Source organism: Palaemon carinicauda, chromosome 27 (assembly GCF_036898095.1).
Source record: "Palaemon carinicauda isolate YSFRI2023 chromosome 27, ASM3689809v2, whole genome shotgun sequence".
In the NCBI taxonomy this organism is placed as follows: Eukaryota; Metazoa; Arthropoda; class Malacostraca; order Decapoda; family Palaemonidae; genus Palaemon; species Palaemon carinicauda.
In genome coordinates this window covers 25920020-25935479 of record NC_090751.1, presented here as the reverse complement: position 1 = coordinate 25935479, position 15460 = coordinate 25920020, and the positions used below count along the sequence as shown (strand labels likewise).

General features: G+C 47.0%; 1 protein-coding gene across 1 annotated transcript in view; it reads left to right on the top strand.

Moving 5' to 3' along the window:
- The window catches only part of Set1 (SET domain containing 1), a 95206-nt gene that overhangs the window by 61022 nt on the left and 18724 nt on the right, over nt 1–15460 (top strand). The window contains exons 9-11 of the mRNA XM_068350914.1: nt 10674–10803; nt 12205–12384; nt 12527–12731. Coding sequence (XP_068207015.1) covers nt 10674–10803; nt 12205–12384; nt 12527–12731 — 515 coding nt within the window. The remainder of the gene's footprint in view (nt 1–10673; nt 10804–12204; nt 12385–12526; nt 12732–15460) is intronic.

The window sequence follows — 15460 nt, the reverse complement described above, 5'->3', positions numbered from 1 at the left end:
ATGCAAACCTTCATAGATGAAGACCATATAATAAGGCATGCCATAGGATAAGAAATAAGTAGCCCCTACCTCAGCAAGTGGATGGATATTGGAATCAGGCCACCAACTGGGTCTTATACCTCATAACAAGGCCTGTTAGTTTTTGTTGATAGGGATACAGATAATCAAGGGTGTGCAGTAGATTTAAAAATGTGAGGAGTTAAGCTAATGTTTGAAACTGTGTAGGGTTAGAATTTCTTCTGGCCGAATAACTACCCTATGATTAACAAGCCTAATTTCTCTGAATCTTAACCTGAACTAAAACCTAATAATTTATGTTTGTTGTTCAAGAACAAATAGCCAATAAGTGAAGTAAATTTTTACTATTAATTAAGACTAAATTCTTCTGCTACTACATGGGAGAAGATCATTATTTTTTTTACACTTGCAATACGTTAAGGAGAAATAACTTCTGAAACAGATTAGACAGTAAAGTTTTGTATTGGATTCCTTGTTCTAGCCTTTCACAGGAAAATCCTTGGAGACCACACAGAACTTTAACCCCCTTAAAGTTTTAGCCATTGCTTTGAGAGAGAGGTTTTCAAAACTAAACGGGAACAGAATGAGAAACTTCCCTTGTACTTGAGCTATTAATTTAGCTATAATGATCTATAGCCTTACAAAAGTGTTGAGGGTAAGACTTCTTGGTGATTTCTAGATAAAAATATACAGTAAAACAATAGGTATCAAACTTACTTCGAGTAACTTATTTGGATATCTTTACAAAAAATAAGTATCTTTAGAGATTAAATACTACTCAGCATAGCTCTTCTGTATTCACCTCCCCTGTTTCTTAAGGTATGAAAAAATTTTGTTCAAAATTAATTATTTTCTTATTCAATTTTTCTATTTTCCGGATAATTCTCTTCTCTAGAGCGCTGCAATCAGCCAGCAGACTTGAAAAATTATCCGGAAAATAGAAAAATTGGATAAGAAAATAAACTCTGCCGATGCAGCCATTACTTTTAACTCAACCTGCCTAAAAGAGGGTCTCCTACCACAAAATTAATTATATAACTTTACCCCTTTCAATGTTACTCGTTCATTAAAAATGAACGCAGTAAATGGCTCAAGCCTGCATATCGGGCTCATTGTCAAATGAAACATAATTAAACCAACAAAACATACTGAAATACAGTAAAGGATAAAAAATTATAGAAATCTCTTACATTCTACCAAAGCCATACAAAATTCACATCATTTTGTTGATAACAAGTTGATCACTCCTATTCCTGTTTGAACGCACATTCTCGTATTAATCTTGGAAATTGGAAGTTCAAAGGTCTGTGCCAGAAATGGATATTAACGATGCATACTCACACAGAAAATTTTTAAACTCTTTGGATTTCCAGTGTAAAAATGGAAACTCAAAATGTAGTAAAGTCTTACACAAAATGTTTACTTAAGTATGAAGCTTAAAACAGTCTTTGTTCCGTAACCGAAATACAAACCACGCTATTTACAAAGGGTTTACTTTTAGCGCAGCTGAAATGACGAGCCAATAGTTTTTAACGAGGGTTAATTACCCCCGCGCTAGTTAGCGGGGGGTGGGGAAGGGTAGCTTGCTACCCCTCCCCCCTCCACACACCGGTGACTTGCTTCACTTCACTTTTGGCTCGGCGGTGATCAGACGTGTCTGTTCATCGCCTTCGTGACAGCCTTTAATTTTCTTCTTTTTCTTTTCAGCTTGTGTGATTGGTTGGAAGTTGACCTTCAGTTATTTTCTTTTATTTAATATGCGGACATGCCCTGGAGTTGCCGGCCGTCCTTGTGGGACTTTCATGTCGGACGTGATTACGGATCCTCACACCCTCTGCCCTCAATGTCGGGGCCGACGGTGCGACCAGGATAACATGTGCCGTGAGTGCAGGGAGTGGTCTGCCTCCCAGTGGGAGAGGTTTGGCCGTCGGCGTAAGAAGAAGTCCAAGAGAGACCGTTCTCCTCCGGGGTTAGCCTTGAAGGAGGAAGGTTCTCGGGACTCTTCTTCCGCCGCCCAAACCTCCTCCGAAGCTCCCCCTCGTCCGCCTCCTAAGGAGAGTCGTCCGAGTGGGAGCGCAGGCCCTTGTTCTGTTTCCCTACCTTCGGTGGGGGGAGAGGGCGTCGCCTCCCATAGCGAGGCGGTTCCCCCTCCTCCTCCGGGGGAGGTTATTGATAATAATACTTTATCCAGTGATGATCTGTTGCAGATTTGGTCGTCCCTGGGGCTTAAGGGCTTGCCCTCCAGGGTCGCTCTTATTGACCTTGTCTCGTTGGGGGCCGCTGTTAAACAGTCGCCGGTGGTAGCGGAGGTAGACCCTCTGTCTATTGTCGACGTCGTGGTGACAGAGGCCTCCGACGTGGCTGGGCCTTCCGACGCAGGTGCTGTTGCTGGTGATGGTGCTCTAGGCTCTCCTCCTCCTTCCGTGCATCCTTCGAAGGGGGAAGTGAGTCCTTCGGTCTCGACTGCTGCCCAGCTTCCTTCTGAGGGAAGTGTTTTGAAGGAGACTCCCCTTCGGAGGACCGATGGTCCCGACGATCTCCCCCGAGGCCGCCTCCGCCGTAAGGCTCACCGCCCTCTACGCCACAAGGGCCTCCCTTCCCCTTACAGGGGGACTAAGAGGCGCCTTTTTGGGTCTTCGTCCTCCGGGGGGGACTCTCCTCGTCAGCCTCAACCGACTGCTCCGCCCTCCTTGAACCTCTCTGCGGACCGCTCTCCATCTCCTGCCGGATCTTCGCCTTCTGGAGAACTCGTCACCCGACGGGCAACGGTCCCTTCGGGGCTAAGGGATTCTTCCCTTACGCGAGCAGGGCCAGCGCACAAGCGCTCTCCTGCTCGCCAGCGATCTCCTGCTCGTCGACGATCTCCTGCTCGCCAAGACTCTCCTGCTCGCCGACGCTCACCTGCTCGTCGGCTCTCTCCTGAGGTTCGCCCCCCTCGCCAGCGCTCTCCTGCTCGTCAGCTCTCTTCCGAGCGTCAGCGCTCATTTGAGGACCATCGCCCTGCGGTCTCTGACCACCCTTTAGTTCCTGCTGAACTCCCTGCTCACCATCCACCTGGTCCTGTGGCTACGCAACATCGTGCTGCGCGTGTGTCAGAAACACATGTTCGCCAACGCGCCAGCGATCTTCCCGTTCCTGCTCGTGAACCTATCCTCTCACAGGACACGCGTCGACCTTCTGCTCGCCAGCGATCACCAGCTCGCCAGCGATCACCAGCTCGCCAGCGATCACCAGCTCGCCAGCGATCACCTTCACATGCTGCCCGCCATCGCACGAACCTGTATGATCGCCCGCTTACGCATGCTGCTCCTCATCGCAATACCCTGAACGATCGCCCTCCTGCGAATGCTGATCACCATCGCACAACCCTGCACGATCGCCCGCTTACGCATGCTGCTCGCCATCGCACAACCCTGCACGATCGCCCGCTTACGCATGCTGCTCCTCATCGCAATACCCTGAACGATCGCCCTCCTGCGGATGCTGATCACCATCGCACCCTTTCACGCGATCATTCACCTGCGCATGCTGCTCGCCATCGCACAACCCTGCACGATCGCCCGCTTACGCATGCTGCTCCTCATCGCACAACCCTGAACGATCGCCTTCCTGCGGATGCTGATCACCATCGCACCCTTTCACCCGATCATTCACCTGCGCATGCTGCTCGCCATCGCACAACCCTGAACGATCGCCCGCTTACGCATGCTGCTCCTCATCGCGCAACCCTGAACGACCGCCCTCTTGCGCGCAATCATTCACCTTCACATGCTGCTCGCCATCGCTTACCATCACGTGATCATTATCGCCAGCGATCTTCTTCACCTACGCGGCAGCACGATCCCTCGCCGTCGCGCCATCGCTTGCGTTCGTCGCCTCGGACACGTGTTCATTTACCTGCCCACCCTCACGCCCACTCGCCTGCGCGCCCGCGTGATCGCTCGCCTGCGCGCCCGCGCGATCGCTCGCCTGCGCGCCCCGCGCGACCGCTCGCCTGCGCGCCCGCGCGACCGCTCGCCTGCGCGCCCGCGCGACCGCTCGCCTGTGCGCCCGCGCGATCACCCGCGCAACCATTCGCCTTTGCGCGACCGTTCACCCTCGCGCGACCTTAGTTCGCGGCGAATTCCACAGCCGGTGGTAGCAGCAGGGACGCGTGCTCCTAGACGGCACTCGGGATCACCTCCATCCAAGCACAGGTTGGTATTGCAGGACGAGGACAGGTCATTACAGCATTCTTCCCCACCTTCTTTTCAGGCAGGTACCGTCGTGTCCACTCCAAAGGATCGCCCGATCCCTTTCACCTTAGCGAGGATTTCGGACTCTGTGTCCTTTGAGCAGCAGACTTGGTTTGGTCCGCTGGCACGGGCGTTAGTGAGGGTTATGAAACCAGCACTCGCCGGCCAGGGTAACAAACCAGCGGCTGTCTCTCCTACGCTGAAGAGAAAGAGAGGAGTGGACTTCATGGTGACTTCCCCCAGGGCGAAGTTGGTTCCCAAGAGGTCGGTCTCGAGGGTCCCCTCTCCTGCACGAGTACTCTCTCCTTCTCCCGTGGACGAGGCCTTTCCGTCCTCAGGTGAGTCCAGTGGACCGGTAGTCTTCCCCCCGGCACCAGGGGGGGAGACTTCGCTTCAGGCAGGAGAATCGTCTCGTGAGGAAGGGGCCCCTCGAACCTCGTTGTTGGGATCCTGTATCCCTCCTAGGAGGGAGCCCAAGGATTCCAAGACCATCCCTAAATCCTCTGCAAGGATTCGACAGGAACCCATGACTACCCAGGGGAATGTCCACGTATCACCCCAGGAAGAGATTCCTGGGGCAGGAGACTTAGCTGCCAGCCCGCAGGGAGGAGAACAGCAAGAGTCCGAACATGCCTTCTGGCAGGTCCTAAGCCTGATAAGGCAACTTAACAGTCTTACGGATCCAGTCATCCCCCCCCGTGAAGGCAAAGACACAATTCTGGATGAAGTGTTCGACGTTCGGAAGGCCCCTAAGACCAGTGCAGCTCTGCCCTGGTCTCGGGGGCTGAAGAGTGCCAGAGCTAGGGCCAATGCTCAGCTCGCACTTCTTGCCTCCTCCAGTCGTTCCACTGCCGGGAACAAACTCATCTCTCCTCCTCGCCTTCAGCAGAGGAGGTATTTCGAGATCCTGGGTGAGCACAACCTCGCTCTTCCGCTCCATCACTCTGTGGAGGAGCTGGCGAAGGGAGTTCCCTTGGAGAAACTCTCTGCCCGGCAGGTGTCGTTCTCGGCGGCAGAGATCCTTAACCACGAGAAGGTCGCTAAGTGTGCCATGCAGGCCACTTCGTGGCTGGACTTCTGGTTAGGATCTCTGGGCATCCTATTGCGATCTGAGGACTTGTCCAAGGAGACCAATAGGAAGGCCCTAGAGACCTTCTTGCTCTCGGGCACCCGCTCCATCGAGTTCTTGGCGCACCAGGTTACCACCCTGTGGGCCAACTCGGTGTTGCAGCGTCGCGATGCTGTGTCCGAGAGATTCCATCCGAAGGTCCCCGCCGTAGATGTATGTAGGCTCCGACATGCCTCCCTCCTGGGGGAGAGCCTGTTTGAGCCTCAAGACTTGGAGCGAACGGCTGAGAGGTGGAGGAAATCCAGCACGGACTCCCTCCTCCACAGGGCCCTTACAACTCGGCCCTATAAGCCTCCAGCCCCGCCACAACAGCAGCAACAGCCTCGTAAGGCTCCAAAACAGGCACCGGCAGCTAAGAAAGTGGTGTCTAAGCCCCAGCCCTTTCCAGCCAAGGTCAAGAGGGGTGGTAAGTCCTCCAGGGGAGGCAAGACTTCTAGGGGTGGCGGCCGCGGCCGCAAGCCCTAGGGGTGGCAGTCCCCCTGCGTGTCCACCTGTGGGGGGATGCCTTCAGCGTTGCGTCCGCAGGTGGCAACATCTCGGGGCCGATGCTTGGACGATCTCGGTGATCGGCCAAGGTTATCGCGTCCCGTTCACGTCATCTCAACCTCCCCTGACAGCGAATCCAGTGTCGTTGAGCTCCTATGCCATGGGATCGGCAAAGGGGCTGGCCCTTCAGGCCGAAGTCAAGACCATGTTCGAGAAGGGTGCTCTCCAGGAGGTCGTGGACGGCTCTCCAGGCTTCTTCAGTCGACTCTTTCTTGTAAAGAAGGCTACTGGAGACTGGAGACCCGTCATCGATCTCTCGGCTCTGAACAGGTTTGTCAAACAAACCCGGTTCAGCATGGAGACAGCAGACACAGTCAGACTTGCGGTGAGACCACAAGACTTCATGTGTACACTGGATCTAAAGGATGCGTACTTCCAGATCCCAATCCATCCGTCTTCCAGGAAGTACCTGAGATTCTGCCTAGACAACAAGATCTACCAGTTCAAGGTGCTGTGTTTCGGTCTCTCCACAGCTCCTCAGGTGTTCACCAGAGTGTTCACCCTGATTTCGACTTGGGCGCACAGGAACGGCATTCGTCTCCTTCGTTACCTAGACGATTGGCTGATCCTAGCAGACTCGGAGTCGACCCTTCTTCGACACCGAGACAGGCTTCTAGATCTTTGCCAGGATCTGGGGATCGTGGTAAACCTCGAGAAGTCCTCTCTGCAGCCGTCCCAACGACTGGTTTATCTAGGCATGCTAATAGACACCAATCTCCACAAAGCCTTTCCATCAGACGACCGGATAGCAAGGCTGAGGAGGGTGGCGGAACCTTTCCTCAGGCGAAAAGAACTCCCCGCCCAATCGTGGTTGCGTCTCTTGGGCCACCTATCCTCCCTGGCCCGTCTGGTTCCAAACAGCCGCCTCAGGATGAGATCCCTTCAATGGCGGCTCAAGTCCCGGTGGAATCAAGGATCCGATTCCCCGGACACTCTGATCCCAATGGGGTCTCTGGAACAGACGGACTTGCGGTGGTGGCTGGCCGACGAGAACCTGCGAAAGGGAGCGAGTCTTCTCGTCCTTCCCCCGGAATTGACTCTGTTTTCGGACGCGTCAAAAGAAGGGTGGGGGGCGCACGTTCTGAACCAGAGGGCCTCAGGCCTTTGGTCAGAATCAGAAAAGTGCCTACACATCAACCTGCTAGAATTGAAGGCCGTCTTTCTGGCCCTTCAACAGTTCCAACGGTTCCTGGCGGGTCACTCCGTGGTGGTGATGAGCGACAACACCACGGTAGTGGCTTATATCAACAAGCAGGGAGGCACTTTTTCGCAACAGCTATCCCATCTTGCAGTAGAGACTCTGAGGTGGACCGAAACCCACTCGATAACACTATCAGCTCGCTTCATTCCTGGCAAGAGGAATGTGCTCGCCGACAGTCTGAGCAGGGCTTCGCAGATAGTGAGTACCGAGTGGTCTTTGGATCCTCAGATAGCCAACAAAGTCCTGACTTTGTGGGGTTCCCCGACGGTGGACTTGTTCGCGACAGCCTTGAACTTCAAGCTGCCCCTGTACTGCTCACCAGTCCCGGACCCCAAGGCACTCTGGCAAGATGCTTTCCAGCAACGGTGGGACAACATCGACGTGTACGCCTTCCCACCATTCTGTCTGATGAGAAGGGTGCTCAACAGGACCAGACTATCGGTCAACTGTTCCATGACTCTAGTAGCTCCGCTATGGCATCACGCGGAATGGTTTCCGGACCTTCTGCAACTCCTGACGGAACTCCCAAGGGAGCTTCCTCCACGACACGAGCTTCTCAGACAACCCCACTCCGGTGTCCCTCACAGGGCCGTAGCCTCGCTTCGGCTTCACGCCTGGAGACTATCCAGCGTCTCCTCGCGGAGAGAGGCTTTTCGCAACAGGTTGCGGAGAGAATGTCTCGGCACCTGCGAAGGTCCTCTGAGGGAGTCTACCAAGCGAAGTGGAGAGTCTTTTGTGGTTGGTGTCGTGGAAGGGATATCTCTCCACTCGATGCCACTATTCCAGCAATAGCGGACTTCCTTGTGTATCTGCGAGAAGAAATGCGCCTTTCTGTCTCGGCAGTGAAAGGCTATCGCTCAGCCTTAAGCTTGGCCTTCAGATTGAAGGGCGTGGATATTTCTTCATCGCTAGAACTCTCTTTACTCATACGTAGCTATGAGCTTACCTGCCCCCAGTCGGAAGTGAGACCCCCTCCTTGGAACGTGGTTCGAGTTCTCAGGTCTCTCAAGAGACCTCCCTTCGAGCCATTACGCCAGGCCTCCGATCGCCACCTGTCTTGGAAGACGGCTTTCCTACTCGCCTTGGCCTCGGCCAAGCGAGTTAGTGAACTTCATGGTCTCTCGTACGACATCGCCCATTCAAGGGGATGGGGGGAGGTAACGTTCAGGTTCGTCCCTGAGTTTGTGGCCAAGACTCAGAATCCTGGAGTGCCGGATCCTCGGTTCGACTCTTTCAGGATCGCGAGTCTCCGTTCTGTAACAAACGACCCAGACCAGCTGCTACTATGCCCAGTGAGGTGTCTGAGGTACTACTTGAAGAGAACGGCTGCAGTCCGTCCTCATGTGCGAGCTTTGTTTGTGAGCACAGGCAGGACAAAGAGGAGGGTCACAAGGAACACCATCTCTGCTTGGATTCGAAGGGTTATCCACCATGCCCTGAATCCTGACCCTCCTCCGTCACGTCGCCCTCGGGCCCACGATGTCAGGGGTATTGCTACATCCCTGGCCTTCAAGAGAAACTTCTCTGTGACGCAGGTACTTCAAGCTGGGGTCTGGAAGCGTCAAACGACCTTCACAGCCCACTACCTGCAAGACGTGACCCACAGGAGCCTCGATACGTTCTCTATCGGCCCTGTGGTGGCTGCACAACAGCTGGTCTAACCTCAGGCTCCTTTTTGGACAAGTAGCAGTAGGTTGAGGGCGTTGTTACCCGGTCTTAGTCTGTGTGAATGAAAGAGTATGTCTGACCCTTACTTCTTTCTTCATTCTCCCCTCTCTTGGGGAAGCAGCATCCTGGTCCTCGCATAGCTGACCTCGACCTCTGCAGGTAACCCATGCTTCTTTGTGCTCCTAGTATTAAGCTTAATACTGTTGCGTCTCCCATACCCTGACGAGGTGGTATGGGGAACGTCCTATCCTAGAATTCCTATCTGAAGGTCTCAAGGTCAACTTCATAGGACGAGTCACACTCTCCTCCTCACACTACTTATGTAGGCCACTCGTTCCTAGCGATGCTAGGAACCTGTGAGGTACAGGGGCTCCCTCTCTCTAGTGCTGCTCACTAAGGGATCGAGCCCCCGGGCAAGCCGAAGTCAGTAAGGCTGGGGACTTTCCACCCTTCCTAAGGGGTAAGTCACCCTTTGTAAATAGCGTGGTTTGTATTTCGGTTACGGAACAAATGACAAATTCGAATATAATTTGTATTTTTCCTAACCATACAAACCTTAGCTATTTACACATATGTGCCCGCCATCCCTGACCCCCAAGTCAAGTCCTACCTCTAAGTGAAGTGAAGCAAGTCACCGGTGTGTGGAGGGGGGAGGGGTAGCAAGCTACCCTTCCCCACCCCCCGCTAACTAGCGCGGGGGTAATTAACCCTCGTTAAAAACTATTGGCTCGTCATTTCAGCTGCGCTAAAAGTAAACCCTTTGTAAATAGCTAAGGTTTGTATGGTTAGGAAAAATACAAATTATCTTCGAATTTGTCATTTTATTAGGTGAATGGAACTGAAACAAAGGAAATGGAAGCCAACAAACTTAATCTAGGCATTAAAGCAAAACACCATCGCAAAGATAAAGCATTAATACACAAAGCAATCCCTGAAGACAACCTGGTTGATAGTCTAATTATAACCACAAATGAAATATTGTCCTTCATCGCAGAGCTGATTCCAAATGACCATTATTGGAGTCATAGTGAAATAGTTAACTAGTGGGTGATAATGAGTGTCTTCTAGACACCATACATTCTACCTTATTTCTCAATTGCTTTAACTGGAAAACTGGTATTCAACAAAGGATATGTTACTTATATGTTTTAACATGTAAAAAAGAAAATGTATGGTTTCCAGTGTAATTGGAAACTACGGGAGCCATCAATATGGGATAAATATTGCCTTGTTTGAGCCATGTTCAAGATTAATTAGAGCAAGTGAAACCGAGCCTTACCTCGAGTTGCCATTATTCGCCAGATTTCACCTTGATGGACAGAAATTTTTAGTTGGGGTGACATTGTTGAATTGGCTTCAGGGACAAGGCAATCAGAAATAAAATCTTTTTGAAGTTTTGAAAGTTATTACAGGCTACTTGATTGCAGTCTGGCTCCATTTTCTCAGTTATCCCATAAATGACATTTGGAAATGCAAACTTGAGGGTCAGAACTTCTGAAATGTCATCCTGCAACTTCTTTCTTTCTAGTTAAGTTTGTCATCTCATGAAAGTAAATGTCCATCATTATACAGTGTACTTTCTTTGAGATAATTAGTTTGGAGAGCTATGCCACTCGTGATCTCCTTGATGGAAACAAATATGATGGTACCTAAGACCTTATGCCTAGCACTGCTGCTTATACCTCCATTCATACTTATACCCCTTGGTTTTCTGCAGGATTATTATACTCTAGTTTGATGCTTTCGTTTTCCCCTCACCTCCTTGGGCTCCTCCTTTTTCAGACCGCTTTCCTCCTCATTGCTAAGTTATATGTACATATTTAAATTTATTTGTGTATACAGTATTTTCTGTTTATAATGTTTCCTTAATTTTCAGTGCTGTTTTGGACACTGTTATTGAGGAGCTGAAAAATATTTTAAAGAAAGACTTTAACAAAAGAATGATCGAGGCAACAGCTTTTAAAACTTTTGAGTCATGGTGGGATGAGCAGGAGAGAAAGTTCAAGGTAAGGAATCTTTAAAGTCCCTTATTCATGATAAAAGAAACAATTCATATTTTTCACGGAATTTATTAATGTAGCATGTTTTCATCGAGCTTTTAGTTGGTGTGTATTCCTGTTTAGCTGGGACTTAATAGATGTGGATTTTTTATTGGCAGGGATATCTTTGAGCCAAGCTAATCAATAATGAAGTTGGCATAAATTTATTAAGGGACTGTGTAAAATCAAAGTAACTTACGAAGAAAGGGAGTGCATTTCGTGCCTCAGACTTGAGCCACTACAGAAGCCATGCTACCTACCTTATGATAATGCCAGTGCTTTTATTTTTCTGAGCCACCTTGTTTCATGTTTCAAAAGATTAATTCATATGCAGTGCTCATGGAAATAGTCTGTAAATATCTTGTGTTGATTGATACTGTACAAAGGCCTGGTCACTGGTGTGGAATGTCATACCTCGTGTGAAAGGATTATTTCATTTGTCATGTGAATATATTTCTTAGTTTGTATTATTAGTTTAGTTAAATCATGGTAACTGATTGAGTTCATCACTTATTTTACGTGACCCTTTGGTGTTGTTTAAAATCCCAGATATGTTATTTGTAATAAAGAGTACAGCTTAGCTTGGGTAGAAAGGGGCATACCCATACTGCAAAGGAGCTCCCAGATCAATATTAGCTTTTAATTACAGCTGTGGGGTTTATTTATTTCATCTATTAATTGATAATCAATGTTCCTGTTTTTCCATTAGAGTGATATGTTAATGTCTTAGAAAAAACCTTTAGATTTGTAATTTTCCCAAATTTTAGTTAATTTTCTTGAATAAGGTTAATTTTTTCAAGGACAGTGACTTCTTTGCAAAGTTCCTGCAGGGAAAATTTGGATCTTTGGAGCTAGTTGTACACTTTTGTCTGGGGAACCCAATCATAATTCCCTGTTAATGCTCTTAAGCATAAGTCCTCTCCCATTCAGGCAAACATTAAACTAAAAAGTGTGATGAGAAAAAGTAATTTTTACAAATAGAGAGTAGTTTGTCATTCTATGCCATTAATAGTACTGTATGAGTTGTATGCCTGCTGCTTTCATTTTTTAACCACTTCCTATACTTCTCTCCACATTTCTTATCTTCCATGTTGTTCTTCAACTTCCTTACTTATACTTGCTGTGCAAATCTAGCCCCCTCCCCAACACCCCCCTGTGTGGAACATTGATTTTATTAAAAAGATACTGTAATTATTTCTTAAAGAGTTGAAAGCTATTTACCCATCAGTTGTGTATGTTAAGCTCTTACATTAACCTTGTAACATTTTCTAGTTGTACTATGTTACTTTACTGAGCTTTCTTGCGCTCTTATCTATGTTAATTGACATTTTAATGTTGCATGTCTTTTGATCATTTCCTTATTTCCAGACTCAAACTGTCACGAGTAAGAGTGAGGACGTTCCGTGTGGTCCTCAAGCACGAATTGACAAAATTAATAGTTTATTAGAAAATAAGGAAGGATTCAGTTTGGATTCTCTCGGTGGATCACTTGCTTCCTTTGGTCTTGGATTTAGACAGGCCATGCCCAAAATGCCATCGTTTAAAAGGGTAAAGTACTGTGTGAACACATTTCTTAAGATGATATCTCAATATTATAGATACTTCAATTTTGATTTAAAAAATTTTCCTTATGTGCATCAAATGGACCGGTATTTAAGGGTTTTTATAAGCTAATTTTTTCCTCTTGTAGAGAATGATCAAACCGCCTTCGCCACCTCGTTTAGATGAGGATAGCAGAGGAGAACACTCCGAAGAAGAAGGACCAAAACCTGTACAAACTAAAACAGTCGAGTCATCTGACTCCGACTCTGGTCCGGATGATATGGCACCACTTAGGAAGACTAAACCCTCTTCCACAGTCAAAAGAAAACCTAAATGTTCATCAGACGAGTCTGGTACGTATAAAATGAGAGAATTTTATGATAATTGGCTGTATTTTTGTATGATAAACAGAAGGTTATATAGTGCTTTTACACCTTGCCATTCCAGAGGAAGAGGGTGTCGTTTGTTTGTGGTATCAGCAAATTCTGAAAACTAGAAAAAAATTGATGCACCCTTAATAACACTCCCTGAAATCTCCAGTGTCTTATAATGTATATTTGAAAAGAAAGAAAACATGTATTTCAGCTTTGATACATACATACATATACCAAGGCACTTCCCCAATTTTGGGGGTTAGCCGACATCAAACAAATGAAACAGAAAAGGGGACCTCCTCTCTGTACGTTCTTCCCATTCTTTAATAGAAGAAATAAAAAGTATTAGTTTTCCTAGCCATGTAACACTAAATACAGGAAAGCATTTACAATTATATAACACCAAATAGACATGACAAAAAGTCATTAAATAAGGTCTTAAAATTCACCTATATAGTAGTATCTGACTTAACTTACTTTTCCCTGTTATACAAAATAGGGCAATGAAATATGATTTGCTGTACAGTACTTTGTCTTATAACTTTATTGTTTTTTTCATCATTTAGTTGAGCTGCATTCACTAATATATAAGTGAGAATGTTCCTTGACTGAAAAAACATAGGAGCATCGAGTTACTATCTATATATAAGACCAAATAAGGGACAGCATAAAGAATTTAGTTATATGACTGGGGAGTGTAAGCTTGAGACTGATGCTGTTATACAGTATAGTGAATTTTCAGGCCAATATGTAATACAGTAATGGCTTTCTATCTTTTCTATCAAGGCTTTTGATATTTATGGTGTTATGTAATTATGAATAGATATCCTTAGATTCAAATTCGTCAAAATTAAATCCTCCCTAGGTGAGGTCTGACTAAATTTCAATCTCTTTCTTTAAGCCAGTGCCAAAAAATATGGTCAGACGAATTAAATGTCATTTTTGATTAGAATAATTATTCCATATAGGGTGAAAATTTAGAAAAAATGCTTGCTTGCGAGGGATAGAGTAGGGGTGAATGTATTTGCATATGTGGTTTTTAAGAACTTCCACTTTTATCTTCACTCCTTCATTCCACCATTCACTACCCTTCCTCATGCTGCCTCCAACAAACTTCTTGCCACACACATCACTTGCAATCCCAAAAAAATTTTCTTTTACTAACTTCCACTCCTCTAAATTTTACCCGTTTCTCTTTCACTTCGTCATATGCCATTTTCAACCTTTCTTGATAAATACTTTTTACCCCCGGTTTTATTAGCTCCTCAACCTTCACCAGCTCCCTTTTACATCCACCTACTCTATTCTCCCACTCTTTTGCTACAACTAATTTTCCTTCCACCATAAATGATCAGACATACCGTTAGCCATACCCCTAAACATGTGCACGTCTTTCAATCTTCCAAACATTCTTTTAGTTATCAACACATAATCCATTAACACCCTTTCTACCACTCTTCCATTTGCCACTCTTACCCATGTATACATGTTTTTATCTATCTTTTTGAAAAAGCTAGAACTTATCACCATCTCTTGCTCAACACACATATCTACCAGTCTCTCACCACTCATTTTCACCTTGTACGCCATACTTCCCAATGACACCTTCTACCTCTCCAGCGCCCATGACAGCTACATAATTCCTTCTAACCAGTCCTCCTACACACCTAGTTAATTAAATCCAGAACTCATTCCGCTCCTCTTCACTTTTCTCACAACCTGGCCCATACGCACTGACAAAAGCCCAACATTCCCTACCCAATCTAACCCTTACCCACATTAACCTAGATGATATCTCCTTCCATTCCACTACTTTACCTGTCATCCATTCACTCAGCAATAAAGCCACACCCTCTTTTGCTCTTCCCCTTTCAATCCCAGACACCCTACCAGACATTTCACCAAACATCACTTCACCTTTCCCTTTTATCTTCGTCTCACACAAAGCCAATATATCCATCCTTATATTCCTAAATATACTTACAATCTCACATCTTTTACTCTCTATCGTACTACATCCACGCACATTCAAACACCCCAAAACTAGAGTGCAGGGAGCAGTCGCTCTCCCCCAGCTCCACTTTTTTGATGTCGCACAGGATTATAATACAAGAGAGGGGGCTCCCAGCCCCCTCATCCTGTCCCTTTTAGTCGCCTCTTACGACATGCAGGGATATGTTGGCGCTATTCTAATTGTTTTTATGCCCCCGCGGCCACAGGAAATTATTCCTTTTCAATTAAGCCTACTTTATTTATACTGTATTGTTTCTTGTTGATTTTGTCATATTATTATTAATTGCTAAGCTACAACCCTAGTTGGAAAAGCAGAATGCTATAAGCCCAAGGGCTCCAACAGGGAAAATAGCCTAGTGAGTAAAGGAAACAAGAAAAAATAAAATATTTCAAGAACAGTAACATTAAAATAGATATCTCCTATATAAACTTTATCAAAACCAGAGGAAGAGAAATAAGTTAGAATAGTGTGCCCGAGTGTACCCTCGAGTAAGAGAACTCTAACCCAAGACAGTGGAAGACCATGGTACAGAGGCTATGGCACTACCCAAGACTAGAGAACAGTGGTTTAATTTTGGAGTGTCCTCCTAGAAGAGCTGCTTACCATAGCCAAACAGTTTCTCCTATCCTTAACAAGAGGAAAGTATTCCTATGAACAATTGAGGAAGAATTGTTTGGTAATCTTATTGTTGTCA